The sequence below is a fragment of the Protopterus annectens genome, chromosome 7.part1 (assembly GCF_019279795.1).
Source record: "Protopterus annectens isolate FY-2018-M chromosome 7.part1, PAN1.0, whole genome shotgun sequence".
NCBI classification, from domain to species: Eukaryota; Metazoa; Chordata; order Ceratodontiformes; family Protopteridae; genus Protopterus; species Protopterus annectens.
In genome coordinates, this window is record NC_056740.1 from 507,017,725 (window position 1) to 507,041,628 (window position 23,904).

The 23,904-nt window shown below is 39.9% G+C and overlaps 1 protein-coding gene across 1 annotated transcript in view; it reads left to right on the forward strand.

The window, feature by feature from the left end:
- LOC122807607 overlaps positions 1 to 23,904 on the forward strand; it is a 1,864,409-nt gene that overhangs the window by 43,406 nt on the left and 1,797,099 nt on the right. The window contains exon 2 of the mRNA XM_044078518.1: positions 20,247 to 20,396. Within this exon, the coding sequence (XP_043934453.1) occupies positions 20,247 to 20,396 (150 nt within the window). The remainder of the gene's footprint in view (positions 1 to 20,246; positions 20,397 to 23,904) is intronic.

Consider the following 23,904-nt stretch of genomic DNA (forward strand, 5'->3'; position numbering starts at 1 on the left):
ACCAAATGAGTCCAGGTCACGAGAAAGACACCAAATAGAAAACCTCTTCCATTTAGATAAGTAAGATTTCCTAGTGGTGGGTTTCCTGGCCTCCTGCAGGAACAGCAGCACATCTTCAGAAAAAAAAGGTGTCTATGAGGAATCAAAACCCTATCACGCATAGTGTCAGTTGAAGTGTGGCCAAGTGGGGATAAATGTAAGATCCCTTGTCTTGTGTCAGTAGATCCACTCTGTGAGGTAACTTATGATGATTGTTCTTGGCTAGATGCAGAAGTAGAAAGAACCAGTGCTGTTGTGACAAAAAGGGAGTCACCAACAAGATTTTGAGAGCATCCTGTTGAATCGTGAACAGGACTGTGAGAATGAGAGGAAGGGGAAGGAATGCATAAAAAAACACTACCTTCCAAGAAAATGAGAGGGTGTCCACCTTCCATACCAGATGACCTGGGACTCTGACAAAAATAAAACAGAGGAAGTTGTCTGTTCTGAAGAGAGGTAAAGAGATCTACTTGAGGAGTACCCCACTGGTGAACAATGTCCAGAAACACATCTCTGTGAAGCATCCATTCATGGGATTGAGTGAAGGACCTGCTTAGAATGTCTGCCATAATATTCTGATCTGAAGGAATATAAACTGCCTGTAGAGTAACTTGATACTTAACAGCCCAATCCCATACCAGAAGTGCCAGCCGGCAAAGAAGGTAAGATCTTGTTATCCCCTGTTTATTGATATACCACATAACTGTGGTATTGTCTGTGAATATCTTGAGAGACCCTGGACAGAAAAGAGGATGAAAGGCCCGAAGAGCCAGCATAAGAGCTCTCATCTCTTTGATGTTGATGTGTTCCTTTTGCTGATGAGGTGACCACAATCCCTGAACCTTCAGGAAGCCAAATGTTGCTCCTATCCCACATGTGAAGTGTCTGTGAACAGATACTGAGTGGGAAGAGGAGGATGAAGAGGGAGCCCTGGATTCAGAGACAACTGCTGAATCCAACATAGAAGTTCCTTCTTGAGACAGGGAAGAAGAGTAAAGTTTAGAGGATGTGCATGTTGAAGCCACACAGACTTCAGAAACCACTAGGACGTCTTCATGTAGAGTTTGGCCAGAGAAAGCATTGGAATGGTGGAAGCCATGAATCCCAGAGCTCTGAGAAACTCCATGGTTGCAATGAAGGCCAGGTGAAGAAGAGATTGAAAGTATGAAATGAGAGTTAGGGCCTTTGGAGGAGGCAGGGATGCCAGCATTGGCACCATTTGAATCCTGCAACACAAAAAGACATGATCCTGAGAAGGAGTCAGGGAAGACTTTTTGAAGTTTATCATGAACCCCAGGCTCTGAAGAAGAGAAATGGTAAAATGAAGATTTTGCAAAAGGACCTCTGGAGAGGATGCCTGAATCAGCAGGTCATCCAAGTAAGGAAATATTTGGATCTCTTGAAGTCTACAAAAGGCAATCACAGGAGCGAGGCATTTGGTGAACACCATTGAGGCAGTAGAAATGGCTCACAAGGGCAGTTAGCTTAGTACAAACCTATGAACAAACTGGTGTAACTGAAGAATTACAAATGCCAGGAAGAAACAAAGAAATGCAAAAATATGATAAAAAGAGGATGGATCAGAGTATTGAGATAAGCATCTTTGAGATCCAGAGACACCAGAAATGCCTGAGGGAGCAGGAGTGGAAAAAGGGAAGGAAGGGACAACATCCAAAAGGAAGGCACATTCAGAAAGTGTTTAGATCAGGAAGGTCTAGAATCAGTCTCCAAGTACATTATTTTCTATGCACTTGAATCATTCTTGTATAAAACCCCTTCCCTCCTTTGGGACACAAGCACCTCTTAAATTGTACCATGAGTCAAGAGATCTTGAAGAACTTCTGGGAAAAAAGGAGGTTGTTCCTGAGGAGGCTGAGGAATGCCCATTATAGCAGGATGGGAAATCCACACCATTAAGTACCCCTAAGGAATGATTGACAGAACCCAAAAATCCTGGGTGATTTCACGCCAAATTGGAAGATAAAGAGAAAGGTGAAGAGAAAGAGGAATGTGGCTGGGAACAGGTGAATAGTCAGACAGCACCTGGTTTGTCAGGAAAGGAAGGCTTAGAATCCCTGCAATTTGAGTGGCCTTAGTAAGAGCAGCCTGTTTACCACCCTTTTTACCTTTATCAGGAGGACGAGATTGCCTGTTAACAAAGGCTAGCTTAGAGGGGTAGTTTCTCTGACATTAAGGCACAGGTTCATAGGTTCATAGGTTGGTACTAGGTTATCAGCCCTAGGGCCTTACAAGCCTAGCCATAACAATTCCCTGGCTATTTCTTCCCACACTATTTACTTCCCTGGACCCCTGTCTAGCAGGGTGACTAACGTGATCCCAGGGGTGAATTTCCCTTCTCCCATCCAATCATCAAGGTTCCTTTAGAAGTGGGCCAAAGAGGCACTCTGATTGACATGTATGGGCAATCTGTTCCAGAGTCTGGGGAGTCTCTGGGTCAGGAACATATCCCTCCAGCATGTTTTGTTTATTGTGATGACAAGGTTTAGATCCCTGGAGCATGCAGCTCTGAGGGATTGGGATTTCTTTAAGTGTAGCATGTCCAACAACTCTGGGTTTGGCATGGCCTTGTATGTTAAGCAGAGATCGTCTCTGAGTAGACGATATGCGACAGAGTATAGCTGGAGTTTTTTAAGGCAGTCAGTGTAGGGCATCTGCTTTAGGCCTGTGATTCTTTTAGTGAGGTATTTCTGTTGCCTTTCCAGTTGTTGCAGAAGTCTTGAGATGTACATACCAAATGGGGCATTGTATTCTATAATGGAACTAATGAGGGATGAGTACAGTGGGACAATGACCTCCTTTTTTCTGGATGAAAAGCCCTTAGTGATGAGGTGTGCCACATAGAAGGATTTCCTGACTGTTGTGGAGAAAGAAAGACATGTTTAAGCACTTGTAAGGCATTCTCATTGTTCTGAAAAGACTTAAACAAACCAGTAGTCATGTCCCAAAACAATAGTTTAGCATCCAGAGAAGCATCCATCAACTTAGTCTTGATATCATCGGGTAAAGGTTGAAGCCTAAGCCAAGCATACCTCCTGTGGACTGAACCAAAAGTAGCAGTCCTTAAAGAGGCATCCACTGCATCGTATCTACATCTGATAGAGTGATGAACTACTTGAGAGATAGTTCCTAGCAAGGAAAGGGCAGAAGATTTACTCTCAGAGTCTGCAAGATCAGAAAAAAGTTGACAAGCCTGAGAAAGAAGAGCCAACACATACCTAGATATATGGGTCTGATAATTAATAGCCCTAAAAGCTAGGGTAGCAGAAGTATAAACTTTCTTACCTAGCCTGTCCATGGTTCTTCTGTCCTTTTAAGAAAGCAGTAACTTGGATGAAGGAAGCAATTGAGATGGCTTATCAGAGACTACAGACACCACAGAGGGTTTAACAGCAGGAGATTTGAACAAAAAGGAGGAATCCTCAAGCACTCTATAAAACTTATCAGACTCCTTTGGAACAGGGAGCAGAGAATCAGGCACTTTAGAGGTATTGGAAAAAAACATCTAGTAAAGCAGCCAAGACAGGAGGAATAACCACAGGTTTAGGAGATTCCATCTGCAGTAACTCATAGTACCTCTTATGGCTATCAGAAACCTGGGCACAATCCCACTTAAAAAAACTCCATCATCCAAGAGATTGTGTCCCCAAAGGAAATTTCCTCAGAAGGAGTATCTGGACTATGAGTCCTCCTCCTCAGACCCATAGTCTAAAGGAGAAGGAATCTGGGTAGAATAAGTAAGGGATTTTTCAAGAAAATCCAACTCTTCCTCAGAAGAATTTAATCCCCTGGGCCTTTTAGGTGAATAAGGCCAAGGAGGAGTAGGAACCAAAACCCCTTGAAGAGGCCTTAATGACAGTAAAGCATTAAATAACCCCTGAGTAAAGGCCAGACACTCATATTGTGGAGCCCTAGGAGCAGGAGAAACATGAGTAGTTTTCTGTTTCTTTTTTAAGGGGATGTGCATCCTAAAAAACTGAGAGGACCCTGACTCAGGATGCATTCCACATTGTGGAACCCACCTAGACCCCTCGGAAATAATCAACCGTGGTTCCCCCTGAATGCCCAAAACAGATGCCTACAAATCCTCATTGTACATGCTGCCTGCCAGATCCTTGATGGCCTCAAACCTGGATGCAGCAGAATAATATGACAACACAACCAGGCTTAAGTCTCTGAGTTTCTAATAACCTAGGGAGAAACCCCTAGCACAGGCTTGACAGCAGAAGATTCCGGTCTTACCTTTTTCACCTTTTTCCTCCCTGATGGCTGACCCTCTGGGCAGGGAGTTCGATCCATAGTATCTTTAGCAAGCACTGGTTCTCAAGATACAATGAAAGGGAAGATATCCTACTATGAAGGGTGTTCAGGACAAACACCTAACACATAGAACATGATGTATGGTAGTGAGAAGCTTCTAGGCAAAAAAAGGTACTTATCGTGGTGATCTTTATGGGGAATTTGTCTCCTACACTGGCATTTACTCTTCCTGGATGACATTAACCCCACAAACAGCACAAAAAAATCAAGAAAAGAACAAAAACCCCAAGTGGGCCCTTATCTGCAATGGTGAGAAGTTTGAGTAATCACCAGAATTCCAACAAACAGAAAAAAATGGCAAAAAATGGACAGTGTCAAACAGAACAATGGTTAAAAACAGTGCTCAGACTGGCTGCAAAGAAGTTCTGAGGATGGTACATCTGAACGTCACCTTTATGCTTTATGCTACATGAGGAGTGCATAGATGACATTCAGCATACCTTAAAGCAAAGATAGACTTTGGTAGACTGGCCAGACAACAGGCATCATGGCTGGAATCTCATACAGGGACATAACTTAGAAGATTCACATTCTGTTATAACTCTACCATGCCATAATTTAGTAAAATGAATATTATCATTTTCAAAAAATTGTTTTAAGTTGTATGCTGTTTTATACCCAGAAAATGGTGCAGCACCCAGAGTGTTTAGCAACGAAGTGTTACAACTAATAATACACTAATTCTCAGTTTTTAACCTTAGGAGCCACTTTGTTGCATTCTATAATTAAGACTCTCTTGTAATCATCATATTTAGTACCACAGACATGTTTCTTAGTCTCCATTTAATTACATTCAGAATACAGGTCTTGTCCTAGAAGTAGTTTATATCTGTTGCACCATTCGTTAATTACTTCATTACTGATTCCATGTATAAACTTCACCAGGTAATCTATCTGTAAATGCAAAAGAGAGGCAGACTCTGCAATGCCGAATATATTTATTAAAACAACAAACAACAAAACTTTCAGATTAAAGATACTTCATCAGAGTCTGCCTCTATTTTGCATTTGGTTTTCTTGGATATTGACTTTGCTTTATTACGGACTGTATCCTGTTTTTTTTTTTCTTTTCTTTTTTTTTGCTTCGCTATCTGTAAAAACATTTTTTCTAAAGCTGTAAACTCTTCCTCAAGATCATCTTTGAAGTCATTCTAACTAAGTGAATGTATTGTCCCTTTTGGCAGAAAGTGTTATAGTGGAGATAAGAATTGCTCAATGTTTTTCTGTAAATCTTAGATTTAAATCCATCAGTTTCTGAAGTAATTAAAGTGTCAATATAATTCATACTTTCATTGTTAAAGTTTATAGTAGGCACTGGTAGCAAAGGAATTCTAAAATCAGAAAATTTTTCAGGTATTCTGGGCAAAAAGGACAGATGCTTTCTATTTGTTTCATTATGACTGCCAAGTTAGATTGGTTTAGTGCTCTTACCCATTCCTAGGTAATGTCCCAATATGTGTCTATTAGCTAACTTCATTATAGTGATTATGATAATTTCATACAATTCTGAGTCAGATGCTATCAGTTATATTATAAGGAAACATTTGAGGGCTAACCTTTTAACAAGGAGGTTAAAGCAAAGTTAGGGAATTTTCCCATATTTGTTTAAAGCAGAGGTCGGAACATCAAAAATTTTTGGAAATTTGAACAGGTCATGGGATTATTAAAAATAATCAATACATGTACAAATCTGAACAGTGTATCTGCTGTAGATTTATTAATGATGGCCCATGTGTGCTCCTGCACAATTTTGAGAAGAGCATTGGATGTCCCAGACCATATAATTATGATACTTCCTTGGTTGTTTATTTAGCTACTTGTATTTCTTGTTCCATGTTCTATGCTGGGAAAACCAACAGAAGACTTAGGAATGGAATTTACAAGCATAATTATGATGTCAATACAGATAAGGTCACCAATGTGTTATATAAACATTCAGTTGTTTGTAGGAATTTTAAAAGATTTTTGTTTTTTATTATTGATCAGGCTTATATTTGTGACAGAGGTGGTGATTTTGAAAATCAGCTGGAATATAAAGAATTGATTTGGCTGCAAATTAATGTTTTTCCAGGTTTCAGTGATTTTATTTCTATATCAAGTTTGTTGAGATTTAGAGCAAATCAATTTTCAGGTGTTCCAAGCATTTTTGTTAATAATTTTATATTGAGGTCAGCTTTTTAAGAGGTGCTATAGTTTTAAACTTTGACCTTTTTAGGAATCAGTTGTTAATTATTAAAGTGCTGGTAATTAACTTTTTTTTTAATATCCTGAAGAAGTCTAACCCCAGGATTCAATACACTCCTTGTAGGCTTCACGCACAGCCTACCCAGAGTTTACATGGATGAGTGGCAGTGCATGTGAGAGGTATCTCACAATATGTATTAATGATGCATGATGCCCCTAAGGTAGGTTTTGTGGCTGGCAACAGTTTTGTCGGCCAGGAAAATATGCAAGTGAACACAGATACAATTCTGTTTAAAGCAGAGCACCTATGGCTCAAGGATTTGCACAGAATGCTACATTGACCACCAGGGCTTCACATATAGCTGTGAATCTGTTAGTGCAACATATCGCCACAAAGGCCAACATAATACAGGGACATTTAACCAGAAATAGGAACATATTTGCCATTGATGTTTGCATAGACATGTGGTAGACAGAAACTCAAACATACCTGTCCTCCTCTCTAAGCAAGATATGTGAATAAAGACATGCATACTGGGGGGACAAAGCCTAAATATAGGGACAGATGTTTAATATTGTACTTCCAAACTTAGAAAGTTAATAGAATAAATAGGTTGCACATTAGCATGAACGTTCTGAAAAGTAAAGTATGAAGTTTGAAACTCAAATGTCAGTCATCAGTTTCTGACTTACATTTGAAACTCAAATGTCAGTCATCAGTTTCTGACTTCACTCCACAATGACATTCCAATGATTTGCCAGAAAACAAAAATGTTACGAAGAAAGCATCACAAACATGAGACAAAAACTGGACATTTTGCACAAATCAGACAGTGGAGAGGTATGCAATCACTACGTTTGTACTGTATTTATTTACTGTGAACTAAATTACACTGTTATACTGCAATCACCTGCTGCACTGTGCCTGTAAAATCGAATTTTATTGTTGTCTTCACTGCTTAGCAATCTGTTTTGTTATTTCCACTGTTCAAGTATTTACTGGTATTTTTTCACTGTTTTAAAACTACCTGTTTTGCCTGCTCGGGTTTTCCTGCCAAGCAGTACTAAATTAATTGACCTGTTAACTGTTTAAATCATTCTTTAGAGCCTCTTGGCTGATTTTGTGCTGTTTTAAATGTTTTTTTTTCAGTGTCTCACTGCTGTTTTTTTTTGCTGTGCTAAACATTCTGCAGTGTTTTCTGCTGAAACTAGGTATCTAGTAGCTGTAGCATAGTCCAGATCCAGGCTTTCTGCTTCTGGAATTGTTTATAGTGGTTTGTTTGCTCTAAGCACGTTTTCCAGACCATCTTAGATTGGAAGGGGCCTATCTGCACTTTTGTGAGAGAATTGTGTTGATTGAGACATGACTAGTAAAGGAAGGCTAGTCTAGGGCTTGGAATAAGCATCCTCATTGGTCCTTTTGAATTTTGTTACAGTTTTTTTCAAGTTTTAGCTTCTGGTATTTAGACCCTGCATCTGAACAGGTTCCTGCATGTTTGTACCAAGCTAAATTGAGGTGGGCTACCAGTCACAACTCTGAACTGAGATACCAAATGACTAGAGGCTTCTGAGCTTCCAGATACCATAAGTTGCCTATTTTCTTTTCCTTATTTATACTATTTATTGCATTTTTTACTGACTGCCGACTACTTTTATACTGTATTTAATTACTGTGTACTAAACTACACCGTTACTACACCGTTATACTGCAATTGCCTGTTAGACTGTGCGTAAAAATCAAATTTTATTGCTGTTTTCACTGTTTAATGTGAAATAGGACCAACAGAAGACCACTGACACTGCTGTGTGAAGTTTAGTGCTTTCTTTCGTTTAATATCAACGAACCTCTTCAGAACAAATAAACACTGCTCAATCCACTTCTTAAGTACAAATTAATTAATTGGTGATCCAATCATATTGAATCATCAATAAAATGCTCAAACAAACATGCAGATCTTAAAACAATATATGCATCTGTTTCTATGCATATTTTATACACGTTTAAAATATAAATTCTTACATAAATGTAATAAATATAAAAATCCCATACTGTTTATATATACAAAGTCAGTAATACAATTTGTCATTTAAAAGACATTTCACATTCAAAGTACCATTTAGTCCTGGAAGCATTAATCTTCACACAGCAGTGTCAGTGGTTTCTATTGGTCCTATTTCACATTTTTTCCAGTTGCCAAGTTTCCAGTTTCGTGAATTGGTGTTTTTTTCATTTGTTTTCACTGTTTAGCAAGCTTTTTTGTTGTAAAGTATTTACCGGTATTTGTCACTATTTAAAGCTACCTGTTTTGCCTGCACTGGTTTTACACCAAGGAGTACTAAATTAACTGACCTGTTAACTATTTAAATCATTCTTTAGAACCTCTTGGCTGATTTGAAGATTTTTTTCAGTGTCTCACTGCTATTTTACTGCTGTGTTAAACATTCTCCATTGTTTCCTGCTGAAACTAGGGTAGCTAGTAGCTGTAGCATAGTCCAGATCCAGGCCTGCTGCTTCTGGAACTGTTTGTAGTGGTTTGTTTGTTTTGAGCATGTTTTCTCAGCCATCTTGGATTGGAAGGGGTCTAGCTGCACTTTTGTGATCGAATTGTGTTGATTATGACCTCACTAGTAAAGGGAGGCTGATCTAGGGCTTGGAATAAGCATCCTCATTAGTCCCTTTGAATTTTTTTTTCATGTTTTAGCTTCTGGTATTTAGGCTCTGCATTTGAACAGGTTTCTGTTTGCACATCTCTCAGCACTGCACACTACCATGCAATTGTGTGCCAAAGCCAGACAGTTAAATTCAACAAATTTTCCCTTAAAACCCAGGCAGAAATATCCATTTGCCGAGCTCCTCCATAATCATTATTGAAAAATCCACCCCTAGTGACAGCAGTCTTCATCCAAGCAATATGGATAGTTGGAATATCCTTGCTTCTCCTACGGATCTTGTTGACTTGGGTCTCTTTTGGCAGTGTAGCAGTTGCCTCATGTACACAGACAACCCTCTACTAATAACACAATCTAGTACAGAATGTGACAAATGTATTTACACCGAGTCAAGAATCCATGCTCTCTCTCACTCAGAACAGTAACAAGGAGAAGGTTGTCAACTCATCCACCTCTACATATTCCCATGGTATCACTACTCATACACATCCCACTACTCAAACACATAGTACACATCAAACACAAACACATAAATCCACATATGTGGTGGTTCTCTTGAAAAACTTACCGAAACACCAGAAACCTCCAAAACACAAGTCTGCTACAGTTAACAAAGTCTCCACAGCACTCATGACACATACCAACACCGGTGTCTCACCCACCAAGCCCATAAGTGTAGCGCTCAAAAACCAAGTTTTCTTGTCATTGGAGACTCAGTAGTGAGATAGACAGATGTCCCACTCACCAGGCTGGACAAGGAGAAAGTCACGGTCAGCTGCCTGTCAGGTGCCAGGATTCATCATATCATGCATGCCGTCATGTCTCTCAGCAACAAGTACCATTATGACTCTGTCATAGCTCATGTTGGTGTGAATGACCTGAGATGTACTTCGTTGAACTAAGTGAAGAGAGACATGGTCGATCTATTCGAGTGTGTGTCCCAGGCAGGTATGTCCCTACCCTTGAGCAGCATACTACCCTCACCTAGAATGATGCCACAGTATAAACAAAAAATAATTGATTTCAATAATTGCCTTAGTTTTTGGTGTCATTCCAAGGGAATCCAGTTCCTGTCTGCCTGGCAAGCCGTGGTCTACATACCTCACTGCTTTTCCAGAGATGGTTTAAACCTGACACCTCTAGGCTTTCAGCTGCTAGCAGTGGCTTTTAGCTCTACCATAGTGCCTTTTTAAGGCAAGGTCTCAAAAACATTACAGATGTGAAATTAACCAGTCAGAACAAAATAAAGGGCATGCAGCTAAATGCTAGGAGCTTAAACGAAAAACTGCACTCTCAGGATGTACTTCTATCACTAGAAGATGTAGATGTCTATGCAGTCACAGAAACCTGGTTTAATGCCTCAGTGAGTACCCTGGCCCTACAAGATTACAATCCCTTCCACACCTTTAGGCTACAAAATGAACACTTGAAAACCAAAGGAGGCAGTGTTTCAATTTATATTAAAGAGAAATTCACCTCCCGTCTAGTTAGACTGGACAACTCCATGGAGTTACTCTAGGTCCAGGTTACAGTGGGTAAGACACACATTCAAGTCCTAGCCAGCTATAGATCCCCTTCCATGGGTCATGACACCCATGAAGCCTACTTAACCAAACTGAAGACAATCCAAATTTTACAGAACACACTGGCTGTGGGGTGTTTCAATTATCCCACCATCAAATAGGAAACCAACTCTAGCCCAAACCCAATAGCACAAAAGTTCCTGTGAATTTAAATGCCATGTTGCAAATTGTCCATACCCTGACAAAAGGAACAAACATTCTAGATCTGGTCCTCACCAACATGTCAAACAGGTACACTGTTGCAACTGTTGGACCCTCATTAGTTAAAACTGACCACAAATCAGTCATCTTCAAACTGACACTAACACCAGAACTCACAAAGGGGGAAATCAGACTAAAAAAACTTCACCAAAGCAAACTATACTCTCCTATGTGAAGGTATAAATGCATTCCAAGCCCCATCCGAAGATGAAAGTGGTAACTATGACAAAGCTTGCACTAATGCCCGGTACAGTCACTTGCATAAGTGTATAAACTCAGCTGTACTAGATAGAATCAAAGCCAGAGCCCCAAATAAAATCAAGCTGCCATGGTGGACTTCCAGCATCAACAAACTCAACAGTAAATGCAAAAAGATGCTGTCCAAGAAAACAAAGACAAGGACCCAACAATGGAAAAGCACCCTCCTCTGCCTTAACAGGCAAATAAGACAACTTGTCAAATCCTCCAAGAGCTCCTTTGAGAGAAACCTAGCAAGTACTGCCAAGGATAACCGTAAGGCCTTTTACAGCTACATATGTAACCTAAAGGTTAGGACTCAAGAATGTGCAGAACTGGTGGTCAACAGTATCACACACACTGACCCCACAGAGATAGCAAACATTCTAGCATATGGGTTTGGTGAAAATTTCTCTCCCTTATCCCCTCCTAACTTACAAAAAACTCTCCCCCAAACTTCCCCTCACCTTACATATCTAGAGAAAAGGTCCTCAAAGCCCTGCCTAAGGCAAAGAACACGACCACTATGAGACCAGATGACATCCCAGGTTGTCTTCTAAATAGGCTAAAACATGAACTAGCATCACCACTAAGTACTCTTTTCAATCATAGCCTAACCACAGGCTTTGTTCCTGTGGAATGGGGAACAGCTACAGGTATTCCCTTCCACAAAGGTGACCTAGAAACAAACCCAGGAATTACACACCCATAAGCCTGTCCAGCCTCATCTGTAAGGCCATGAAGGGTATTATTATGGACTTCATAAATAAAGACATAGGGGACCTCAAACCCTGGATTCTACACAATTTGGCTTCATGAAGGGCATATCCTGTCTGTTAAATCTTGTGGATTTCTTTCAAAATATACCAAGGGCCATTGATGAGGGCAGATCTGTGCACACAGTATACCTCAACTTAGTAAAGGATTTTGACACAATTCCACATTCAGGTATTATGAATAAACTTAGCAAATTGAATGTAAACCACTTTGTTGTAGGATGGGTTAGCAGCTGGCTCACAAACCAGACGCACACTATCAAAGTGGGTGACTCCACATCAACCAGCAGACCTGTTACCAACATGGTGCCACAGGGGGTCAGTGCTGGGTCCCCTACTATTTGGTATATACTTCTCAGAAGTCAGGTCAAAATGAAATGGTTGTGGCTGACCTAGTTTGCAGACAACTGCAAACTAGGTGCAATCACTGAGTCCAAAAATTATGTCAGTATACTCCAGAAAGGTCTCACACAGACCAGCGACTGGTGTATTAGTCATGTTCTCAAAATGAATGCAAAGAAATGCATCATCTTTCCTTTCAGCAGAAACAATGTCCCTTTACACTATCAAATCAACAACAATACCCTAAGTACCCATGAAGTGGTAAGGGACCTGGGATCACATGTTGACCCAGACCTTAACTTCGACCATCACTTGTCTACCGTTGTAGGGAAAGCTTTCAACACAGCTCACTCAATTAGTAAAGGCATCACCTCAAGAGCAAAAGAAGTTATAACACCCCATACCTGGCACTTATCCATCCCATAATTGAGTCTAGCGCCTCATTTGGTATGTACCATACTAAGCACCTGCAGCAATTAAAGAGACCTCAGAGATTTCTAACAAAGAAGATCAAGGGCCTCCAGGATTTCCCTACACAGACCGACTAAAGTCCCTATTACTATACTCCATATCATATAGACTTCTTAGGGGAGACTTATGCCTGGCTTACAGAGCAACCCAAGACTCATACCTAATGAATGTACTGCATATCTTTAAATCAAAGGGGTCTAGGGATACCCATTCCATGGACTTAAACATGACCTGTGACTTAAATAGGACATGCTGGAGGGACAGAGTTATCTCCCAACAACTGCGTCATCTTTGGAATAGGCTACCAATTCATGTGAAACAGGGCACCTCTATGACACTGTTCAAGACAAACCTGAATGAGTGGATGGTGCACCATAAATTCTTACTGGAGGGAGCACCCACAGCCCTCCTGGACATGAGCAGTCATCACTAAATGCAATCTTGTGTATTGACTAGTACTTCTATGCTATCACATTGGGTTGAAATGGCTAGGCTTAAATGACCTCTGGGTCAACAGCCTAGTAATATCCTATGATTCTATAATCCTATGTATGTAATATTGAGTCACATCAGTCCAGAGATAATCCCAGTGATATGGCAGAAAGCCACGAGTTTGATAAGGAAAACATCTGGACATCCTGGGAATATCTTACCAGTTGAGAGGCATGAAGGTGAAGCATATGGTCCAAGCATAGTACAGAACACTGTACCTACAGTGCAGAGTATTGTGATAGCCCATTCCTGGCATTCTGTACTGAAGCTGTGCTAATGACCTGTAACAGGACATGGACTGCCATGTAAAATGATCACTCAGGGGAAGTGTGTGTATTGAGTGGGGACACACAGATGGATAGTAGGAGTGAACTCAGGGAAAGAGGACAGGTGAAATTCCCTCATGTACAGCAGAGGAGGGCATGTCAATAGAAGATGGTTATAGCTGCAACACCCAGCACATATCTATATGGTACAGTAGGAACTCTATAATAAAACTGTGTATTATGTGACTGTCACATGAGGTAACATAACAATGGGAAGGATGACTGTGTGAGATAAGGATCCTTACATGAATAATGCAGATGCCATCCATCAGGGATCTGACATACAATTGGGGTAGGGTGCATATTGTGAAGCTGTGCAAACTGATATGCCTGAATATGAGTGTACTCTAAACAAAAGCCTCCAGCAAGGTGGCAACAGGTAAAGGACCATGGAAAACATTATTAGAACCAACCACAATCATGGACAATATCAGAATAATACCACCACTAATCCCATGCCTCTGATATAACATATGTGATGTGGAGTGATAAGAGATGAGTCTGCACACACACATATACTCTTGAACAACTATTATGATACAGCCACACTCTATGAGAGTAGCCACGCACATTGTCCTGGCACTGTAGTATCTGCAGGAGGTGTTAGGAGGGACACTGCTATACCTGTATGCAAATCTATGGGCAATACAAGGTAGTTGCCTTGTGTGCATGGCATATAATGTATCTATGGCACAATCCACACTGTCAAAAATTATGTGCATGCAGTGAAGGTTGTCAAATACCTATGCATGTAGTGTGTGCATAAGCAGAACAGGTAGCACACACACATCTGGTATAACAACCTGATTTGTGTTCTGCACCATCAGTCAGTCATGTATATTCCACAGAAAGAACACTTAGGTATGGCCAATAAGCTGTGTGAAAGCACAGTGTGAAAAACATGGGATACATCAGTTACACATCACTGAAAGATGTGTAGGGAGGTCCATGAAGAAGGGTGCACTGTACACAATTATTGCTGTGATGAAGGTTGGGAACCATACAGGCATTATGGTCTCTGATGTGCATGTCCTTCACATAACCAGTATATGTATTATATTCAAGGGAGTAGTCAGCACTGTGACCACATGCTAGTCAATGTGCCACTTACCATCTACCCCAGGACATGGGTCACATACCTATTGGTCAGATTATAGGGTGTGATATCCACATTATACTTGGGTAGTGTGTTTGTTTCCTGATTCAACAAATCCATGCTTCTTGTCAGTGCAGGTGTTGTCATGGCTGTGGCAGTAGTTTTTGGCATGTCTTGATATTGTCTGTATTATACTAATATCACAAATGGAGTCAATGATTGCCCACAATCTATAGTCCTTCAGGCAGCTGTTTGGACACAGCATGTGCATGTCATCTTTGATGTCCATCACTTAACTAATGGCCAGGAAAGGACCTAGCAGACACCCCTGATGTACCAACCTGATCACTAGACCTGAGATATCAGTGACATCACACATTTCAACATATTGAGATGCCACATATATCATACACTGGTCTACCCATTTGGTGATATAGCTGTTTATGATCACATATGACAGTGTTGATTGAATAAGCCAATGTGAATTTGTGTTAAATGCCTTCACCTGGTCAAGTTCTGCAAGATGATACTGTTGTTATCATGCATGACCTCAATGACCTCTATCTATCAGATATAATGGATTTGATATAGCAGTAACAACTTACCCAGGTCTGTTGCACACACCTGGAATATTACTAGTGTACATGTAGAAGAGGTCCATGTTGAAATGTTGGTCTACCTTACAATCGAGAAGAGTCAGGATGTCTCTATACATGCATGCATCTGGTGCTGTCCCCCCAACTCGAGTGGGTGCATGTTGATGTACACCCTTGTATGGGAGCATAGGCCATGTGGAGAGTGTGTTGAACTGTGCATTCAACCATATCAGGAAGGTGTACATGCTGAGTCACACCATAGGTGATCTGTGATGTTGTCACAGCCATTTGATTCCATGTGATAGGCCTGGGTGAAGGTAAGACAGTGCAAACTGCCTATCAGTGATCTGGCCTAGGATTTTGACACAATCCCTCATGCAGGTATCACAGAGAAAACCTCCAACTAGGGATTAACCCTTTTGTCAGTTGATGGGTAACCAATTGGCTAACTTACAGAACACATCATGTGAAAGTTGGTGAATCACCCTGTACCAGTAGAGCTGTCACAGTTGGCAAACCCCAGGGATCTGTGCTTGGCCCTTCACAGTTTGAACTATTTCTCAATAGTTCAGGCTAAAATATATGGCCTTTGGCTTGCACAGTTTGCTGATTCTTGCATATTGTGTGCAATCACGGAGTCCACAAATGGTTGTAATATAGGACAGGAGGAGCTAACACACACAACTGAATGGTGACAAAGGTATATGATTTATAAATAAATGCATAAATGTGTGTTTTCAAACTTGTCTTAAAAGTGGAATTCCATGTTAATCTCAGCATTGACAACAGTCCTGCTATGCAGAAACCCACTGATGCAAGTATTGGGAACACATGTAGATAGCAATCAGAAATTAGACAACTAAGTGTCCATATCATACATCTCAAACCACTTAGTACAAGAAATCTGGACAAAGCCCGACAAAATGGGGGAGGGGGCAAAGGCCCAAAAATAGGGCCATATTTTAAATATTACTCTTATAAGCTTAGAAAGTTGCTAGAGTAACAGGGCTTTTATAATTTATATTTTCTGAAGGATTTGAAGTCTGAAACTCAAATGTATGTCATTATTTAGTGGCTTAAATCCTCAGATCATCCCAGTGATTTGCCAGGAAAGACACAGATTTTATGAGGAACAGACCAAAAATATGAGCCCCAAATCTGGGCATTTTGCAAAAATCTGGATAGTTGAGAGGTATAGTCCACATTGGTATTGAAAGCCTATGTTGTACACATCATAAGTCACACCATCGTATTGAGATCTTAGGATTGTATGAAAGCACTGTAATCAAACCTCATCATGGCACTAATACAGTGTAATGATCTCTTTTTCATGTACCTCACCAGACACATGTAGCTGCTGGAGAGACCACACAACTTTCTCACCAAGATAACACAGGGCCTACAATACATGCTATGATGTATGTGGATAGATTAAAAGTCATGTCATTGTAGACTTTATTGTATAAGATGAAGTGACTTCTGTGTGACCCTGCTCTGGTGGGAGTACTGCATAACCAAAAATGTGATATAGCTCATGACATTGACAGTGTCTCTCGAGCAGAAGATGAGAGTAAGCTGGTGTAAAATACTCTCTGTAACTTTAAGCAACAGCTCACACACACACACACACACACACACACACACACACACACACACACACACACACACACACACACAGTTGATTGCAGTTAGAATAGAGCCCCTACCTTACTACATAAACTACACAACACAGTACTTTATGCAAGCACCACAGCTCAAGTCTGACTTGAAGTGTCTCAAACAGCACCTTATAGCTGATGACATCAGCAGTGTCTAATGAGTAGAATATAACAGTGTCCCAATATGGTGGTGTAAAATGCTCTCTGTAATGTCAAGCAACAGCTCACACATGACATTGACTGCAGTGAGAATAGAACCCCTAACTATCTAAGCACACAGACTGAAAAAGTCCGTACTTTATGTGAGCTACACTGCACAAGTTTGATTTTAACATGGTTGCAGGCCACCTTATAGTGGAGGACATCGGCAATGCATGTTGGAGAGAAGAAGTTGGGAAGCTTGCATGACATGGATCTGTAGGCATGTGCAAGTATGAAAATACTGTCAATTCATGGGATTTGAGCAGTAACTGCAAGATACACACTTCTGCTCTTCTGGCTACACACACACACACACACACACACACACACACACACACACACACACACACACACATACCTAAGTACACAGAATACAGAAGTCAGCACTTTATGGAAGCAACATGGCACAACTCTAACTTTTCATAGTTACAGGCCAACTTATAGTGTATGATGTCAGCAATGCATGTTGGAGAGAAGTTGTTGGGAGGCCTGCATGAAATGGATGTGTAAGCATGTGCAAGTATCAAAACACTGTCAGTCCATAGGCTTGGACCAGTAACTATAGGATACACACAGCTGTTTTTTTTCCTAGACACAGACACACAAACACATGTTCAGTTGACTGCAGTAAGACCAGAACCTCTACCTATCTAAGTACACAGACTACAGAACACAGTACATTGCATAAGTGTTAAGGCACAAGTCTGACGTTTATAAGACTGCAAATGAACTTATAGTAGATGACATCAGCAGGCCATGTAGGAAAAAATGCTGGGAGACCTGCATAGGCTTATAGCTTCATATGTTCTAAGGAAGCTACTACCCTAATGGCCTTACAGTGTTTAGAAGCCTAGCTGTGTAAAAACACAAGTACCCTTATTGAGCATAGTTGGATGGTCATTGTTAGCAGAGGGCTTTTATGAGCATCACCAACTTGCTCTGTCCATGAGGGACATAGGTGCACCGCAGAGGTGACTTTACCATCTCCCAACCAGAAGTCAAGGTTGTGCAGCATGGTACTGAGTACACTGACAGCTCTTTCAGCCTTTCCATGTATGTCGTGTTTGGAGGCCCTGGATTCTCCCAGACACAACCCTATGCTTTCTCCAATTACTGCAGGTGTCTGGTGAGATACAGACAGAACGTAGCATTGTACTCAATTAATGGTGTGATAAGTGTAGAATATAGCAGAAGCCTGATCTTGGATAAAATGTTCATATGTATGATGTGCACAATGCAGAATGTGTGTGCCACCGCGATGGACAGATGGTGTTGATGGTTTAGACATCTTTCAACATGTGTTCCCAAGTCTCACAACACCGTGTTTGAGCTTAGAGGGGTGCCATGTATATCATAATTAGTAGGGGTACTTCATTTCCAAAGGGAAGAATGAGCCATTGTATGCTTAAGGTTCAGTCTGTGAGTTTGGCACCAATAATTTGTGTGTGGCAACTTCTCCCATAATATGTTACCATCATTGGGGGACTTTATAGTAGTGCATCCTGTTACCAGTCATCTTCATACTTGATAAACTACAGGCCATCTACCATTGCCTGCACTTCAGGGAAGTAGTTTGCAAACACTTGAGGGGCCAGCACAGTTCCTTGTGGTATTCTAATGGAAATTGGCAAGCTGTTAGAGGTGCAGTCCCCAACTTTGAAAGTATGTATGTCAGTGAGCCAGCTACCTATCCCTGTATTACAGTATGGCTTAATTCCCATATGGGAGATCTTCACTATGACACATGAATGGAAAATAGTATCAAAGGCCTCGGATAAGTCAACATATGCAGCATGTCCTGTTGTCCCTCATCCACATCTGTGGGGTTGGTATCCAAGAAGCCTACAACATTCAATATGCAAGATGTACCCTTAACAAAAACAAAATGGGTAGAGTCAGTTGTGTTGAAGGCCACCTATGTTCTGTGTAGATATGGTCCATGCTGATTTGTTCCTTCGCCTTGCAGATAAGTCTTTTTAGTTGTAGTTCTGCATGTTGCCAGATTGATGTGCATTGCATAGCACACAACATCTAATATTACATTTTGTACGGTGATTGATATATGTGTGGAAAAAGTACTGAGACACCAAGGTTGCAGTGCTTGGCAGGGTGGCAACAGATGGATGTATTGTAAATATGTGGCATATTGTTAGATAGTTCCCTCAGTTTTCAATGTTTACACATGTAATTTCATGTCATACAGAGGGAATGGCAGTAAACAGCAGTAGTAATACAGCATAATGTTCATTTCCATAGTGTGGCGAGCAGTAGATTTGCAGAACGATTAGCAAAGGCATACACATGCGTCATACGGGAACACTTCACATAATCGAATTACTGAAATCTCGAATGTCATATGGTCGAGACCATATGATCGAGATTTCAGTAAATCGAAGATGTGTGTGTAAAATAAGAGTTTACTTACCTTAATACATTGCGTGCACACAGAGGCAAGGATTCTTGCACGCTCTGTGTACGTAATGGTTTTTTTTTTATGTTGACAGGAATGAGAAATCTCCCATTTGTGCTTCCACATACAGCACAAGACGGAGATTTCCATTTCACTGAGCGATCTTGGAGTTGGTATTTTTAAGTAGGGGGGTGTGGGGGGCAAAGTTTGTGTTTTTTTTTTTTTTTTTTTGGTTTCACTTCAGAAGTTCGAGTTTACGAAACTCGATCTTTTGCTTACGTTTATTTGCAGTTCGAGATTTTGTAAATTCGAGCTTCTGAAGTGAATCCGCGTCATACACATGATTGCATATTGCTAAGCAGTGGACAACTTTAAGCCACATTGCTAAAGTCTGACAGTTAGTATTGTTGCTATAAGGTTGTTATAGATGAGATATATGAATATAAGAATAAAAGGAAAAAACTTTTTAAAAATAAGTTTAATTTACAATATAGTGAATTTAAACTTTTAAAACAAATTCAGGCTAACAAAAATATAAGAATAATGAAACCTGATAAAGGTGGGGGGGGTGATTTATGATACTGTTGAATATGTAAATAAAATTAATAGTATTTTGTTTAATTCAGGAAATTATGAAGTGTCATCCATTAATGAAGTAAATATAGGGTACCACAAAATTGATTTATTCTTGGAAGAACTATTGTTAGATGAAAGGATTGATTCAGATATGTACAATTATTTGAAGGATGAAAATCCCATTATCAGCACTATAGTGGGTATACCTAAAGTGCATAAGGATATAAATGATCCCCCCTTCCGGCCTATCATTTCCGGTAGCAGATCAAAAACTTTTCTTTTGGTAAAGTGATAGATAGCTGGTTGAAACCCACCTACAGTAAAATTAAGCATATAGTTAACGATTCTTGGGACTTCCTGGGAAGGTTGGTCCCAACTCTAGTTACCAAGGATATGTTTTTGGTAACAGTAGATATAGTAGATCTTTTTTCAAGCATACCCCAGGAAGAAGGGCTTAGTAGATTTAATAACAGTATAGAAACATTTAGTGGATTAAAGTGGGATGAAATACGCTTGATTATGGAATTTATGGAAACAGTCCTGTCTTATAATTACATTTTATTTGAAGGAGAGTGCTATAGGCAATGTAAAGGGGTAGCCATGGGGGCAGCATGTGCCCCCATTTTTGCTAATTTGTTTTTATTGGATTGGGAAACAGAATATATTATCCAATCTGAATGGAATGACAACATATTGTGTTACCTAAGATTTTTGGATGATGTGTTTCTAATTTGGAAGGGGGAAGAGAATAGACTTAATGAGTTTAAAATGTACTTGAATACTAGGAGTGAGTATCTAAAATTTACATTCAGTGCTGACCAGAGGTCCATATCTTATTTGGACACTCGTATTACAGTAGAGAATGGGAGATTTAAATCCAACATATACAGAAAGGACACCTTTAGTAATGCATATTTGGAATACTCTAGCTGCCATCCAAGTCATCAGAAAAGGAGCATAATTAAAGGTCAGTGCATAAGGGCAGCTAGAATGACATCTGACTTCTCTGATATGGTACTCGAAATGGATATTATAGGGAATATGTTTAAGACAAGGGGTTACCCCATGGGAATGATAGCAGATATAAAAGAGTATGTGATAAAAGAATGGGGGAATAAATATAAACCCATATTGGGAACAGGGACAGATCATATACAGGAGATGAATGTGACAAATAAAGATACGGTTATTAATGAATTCACTAGGGCATGTATTTTGCAATATGCCCCCCAAGTGGAAGATATTAAGAAAATAATAGAAAACAACTGGAATATACTGAAAACTGATGACAGTGTATATAAGAAGGTGGGGGGGGAACCTAAATTTGTATCTAAGAATGGATGCAATTTGAAAATGAGACTAGAAAAGAAAACTATGGACAGTAATCATTGACACAATTCCATAGGTACCACAAAATGTGGGAGTTGTAACCAATGTGGGTTTATTATTAGGGTACCTTATTTAATTCTGGAGGACAAAAATAAAACAGAGGTTAGATTTCGAAAAGGTAATTGCAGAACGTCTTACCTAGTTTATTTGGCTAAGTGTACCAAATGCCCTTGTTTTTATGTGGGGAAGACGGAGAGATTTCTTAGAAATAGAATTTACGACCATTTTTACAAAATAAGAAAAAAGGATACTAACAATGCTTTATGGAGACATCTCAGTGGTAACACACATTGTGATTCCTTTAATTTTGGCATTTTAGAATGTATAAAAGTAAATCCAAGAGGGGGAAGTATGAAATACAAACTTGGAGAAGAAGAAACTAGGTGGCAAATCAAACTAAATGCCTCTGCATATCCTGGACTTAATGAAACAGTCTCCATTAAACCCATTTTGGAAAATAGAGGGTAGCTAAGAGAGGTGGAGATTTACAAAAGTTTAATTAAAGCAAGGATGTATTTTATTTTATTGTGGCATGTGTGTCAATATTATAAAAATGTCAATATTATAAATATTTCTTAGTATATACAATTTATGTGGTAAGCAACTGTTTTTAATAAGTGTGGGAAGTTTGAATGAATATTCTTTGTTCTTTTTTCTATACAAAAAAGGCAATTGACAAGGAAATGAAGCACTGAGCACTTTAAATTCTCATTAACAACTTATTATGTTTTAATTGTTTTATATAATTGACGAAATTAATGGATTCATGTTTGTATATAAGAGGATAGTGGCTAGGATGATTTAGTTCTGAGGAAGTCTACATAGATTAGATGAAAGCGCTTAACTCTAATGTGTGGTTTGGATTTTAGCTTGTTTTATTTTCAATAAACGCATTTTGTTCAACAAGAGGTGTTCGGTGCTGCTACTATTGACTGAGAGCGGATATTGGTGTTATTCTATATTGTCGACCGTTCCAGGTGCTGTTTATTTTCTGCTATGTTAAATTGTTAATCACCATGTAATCCAATATAACTACTGTCTGTTTATTTTAACTGTGGAGCTTTTCACCCTGGGCATCCGCTGAAAATGGACCTACGTCCAGTCGGACACTCACGGTCAACAAATGTAAATAAATAAATAATTAAATAATAAATAAATAAATAATAAATATCTTGTTGGGGTCAGATGATACTGGGTTTGAATACAAGTGTTTCTAACACTTTTAAATACATTGTCACTGTATCTAAAGCTTTTAAATACATGTAAATACATTGTCACCATTCCCCATTGATGTGCATTGATGCATGATGCACACCGTCATGCAGTTTTATTTTATTTTATTTTTATTTAAGATTTGTTGACCGGGAATGTCTGACTAGGTTCCACAGATCCTGTTTTCAGCGGAGGCCCGGGGAGAAATGCTCCAGAAGCATGTCTTTAGAATGTGGGAGGAAACTGGAGTACCCGGAGGAAACCCACGCAAACGCAGGGAGAACATGCAAACTCCGCACAGAAGGCACCCCAGTCGAGAATCGAACCAGAGAACCTCTTGCTGTGAGGCGACAGCATTAACCGCTGCACCACTGTGCCGCCCAATAAATGGCTTAAAGTGGTAAAATGAGTAGATAACAGTAGTAATGAAATGGGGAGCAAGTGGGGAAATACAAAGGGAAAGCTGGGCAGGAACGTGCAGGAGAGAGATAAGAAAAAAACATAGCTAACCATTTCTTTAGCAGTGTAAAGTGAACATATGTGGAAAATATGTCACCACTAGAGAGAGGGGTGACCACAGCACAATCATGTTGTATAGCCAATTGGACCAAATCTAGTGTATCAAAAAGACACATGTGCAAAAACAGAGCTGTGTATGGGATGATTTTTTTTTTCTGGTAGAGGTGGCCATTTTTTTTTTTTTTTTTTTTGGAGAGAGCGAGAGAGAGAGAGGAATGTTGGGGAAGAGATGCAGGAATGTTGGGGTCAGATAAGTTGGGTAGGTGAGGAAGTAATCGCAGACCGACTAAACAAACAAGACAAGAAACATGGATGGTGATGGACACAAAAGTTTGGGGGACACCATGATTGGGGTGTGATTGGGGGCATCCTGATCCCATAGTCATCAAGCTAGGTGACAGTGAGAATCGAGTCCTTACCCACTGGACTGTCATCACTGTCACCTCATTCCGCCGCTGGCTGGAGTACTTGATGTCTCTTTCTCCTCTTCCTGGTATTATGTAAAATGAGGGAATGCAGCCTCTCCAGCTAACACAGGCATGCACCAACATTGTGGCACACAACTCTATGCACTATCCATGGCAAATT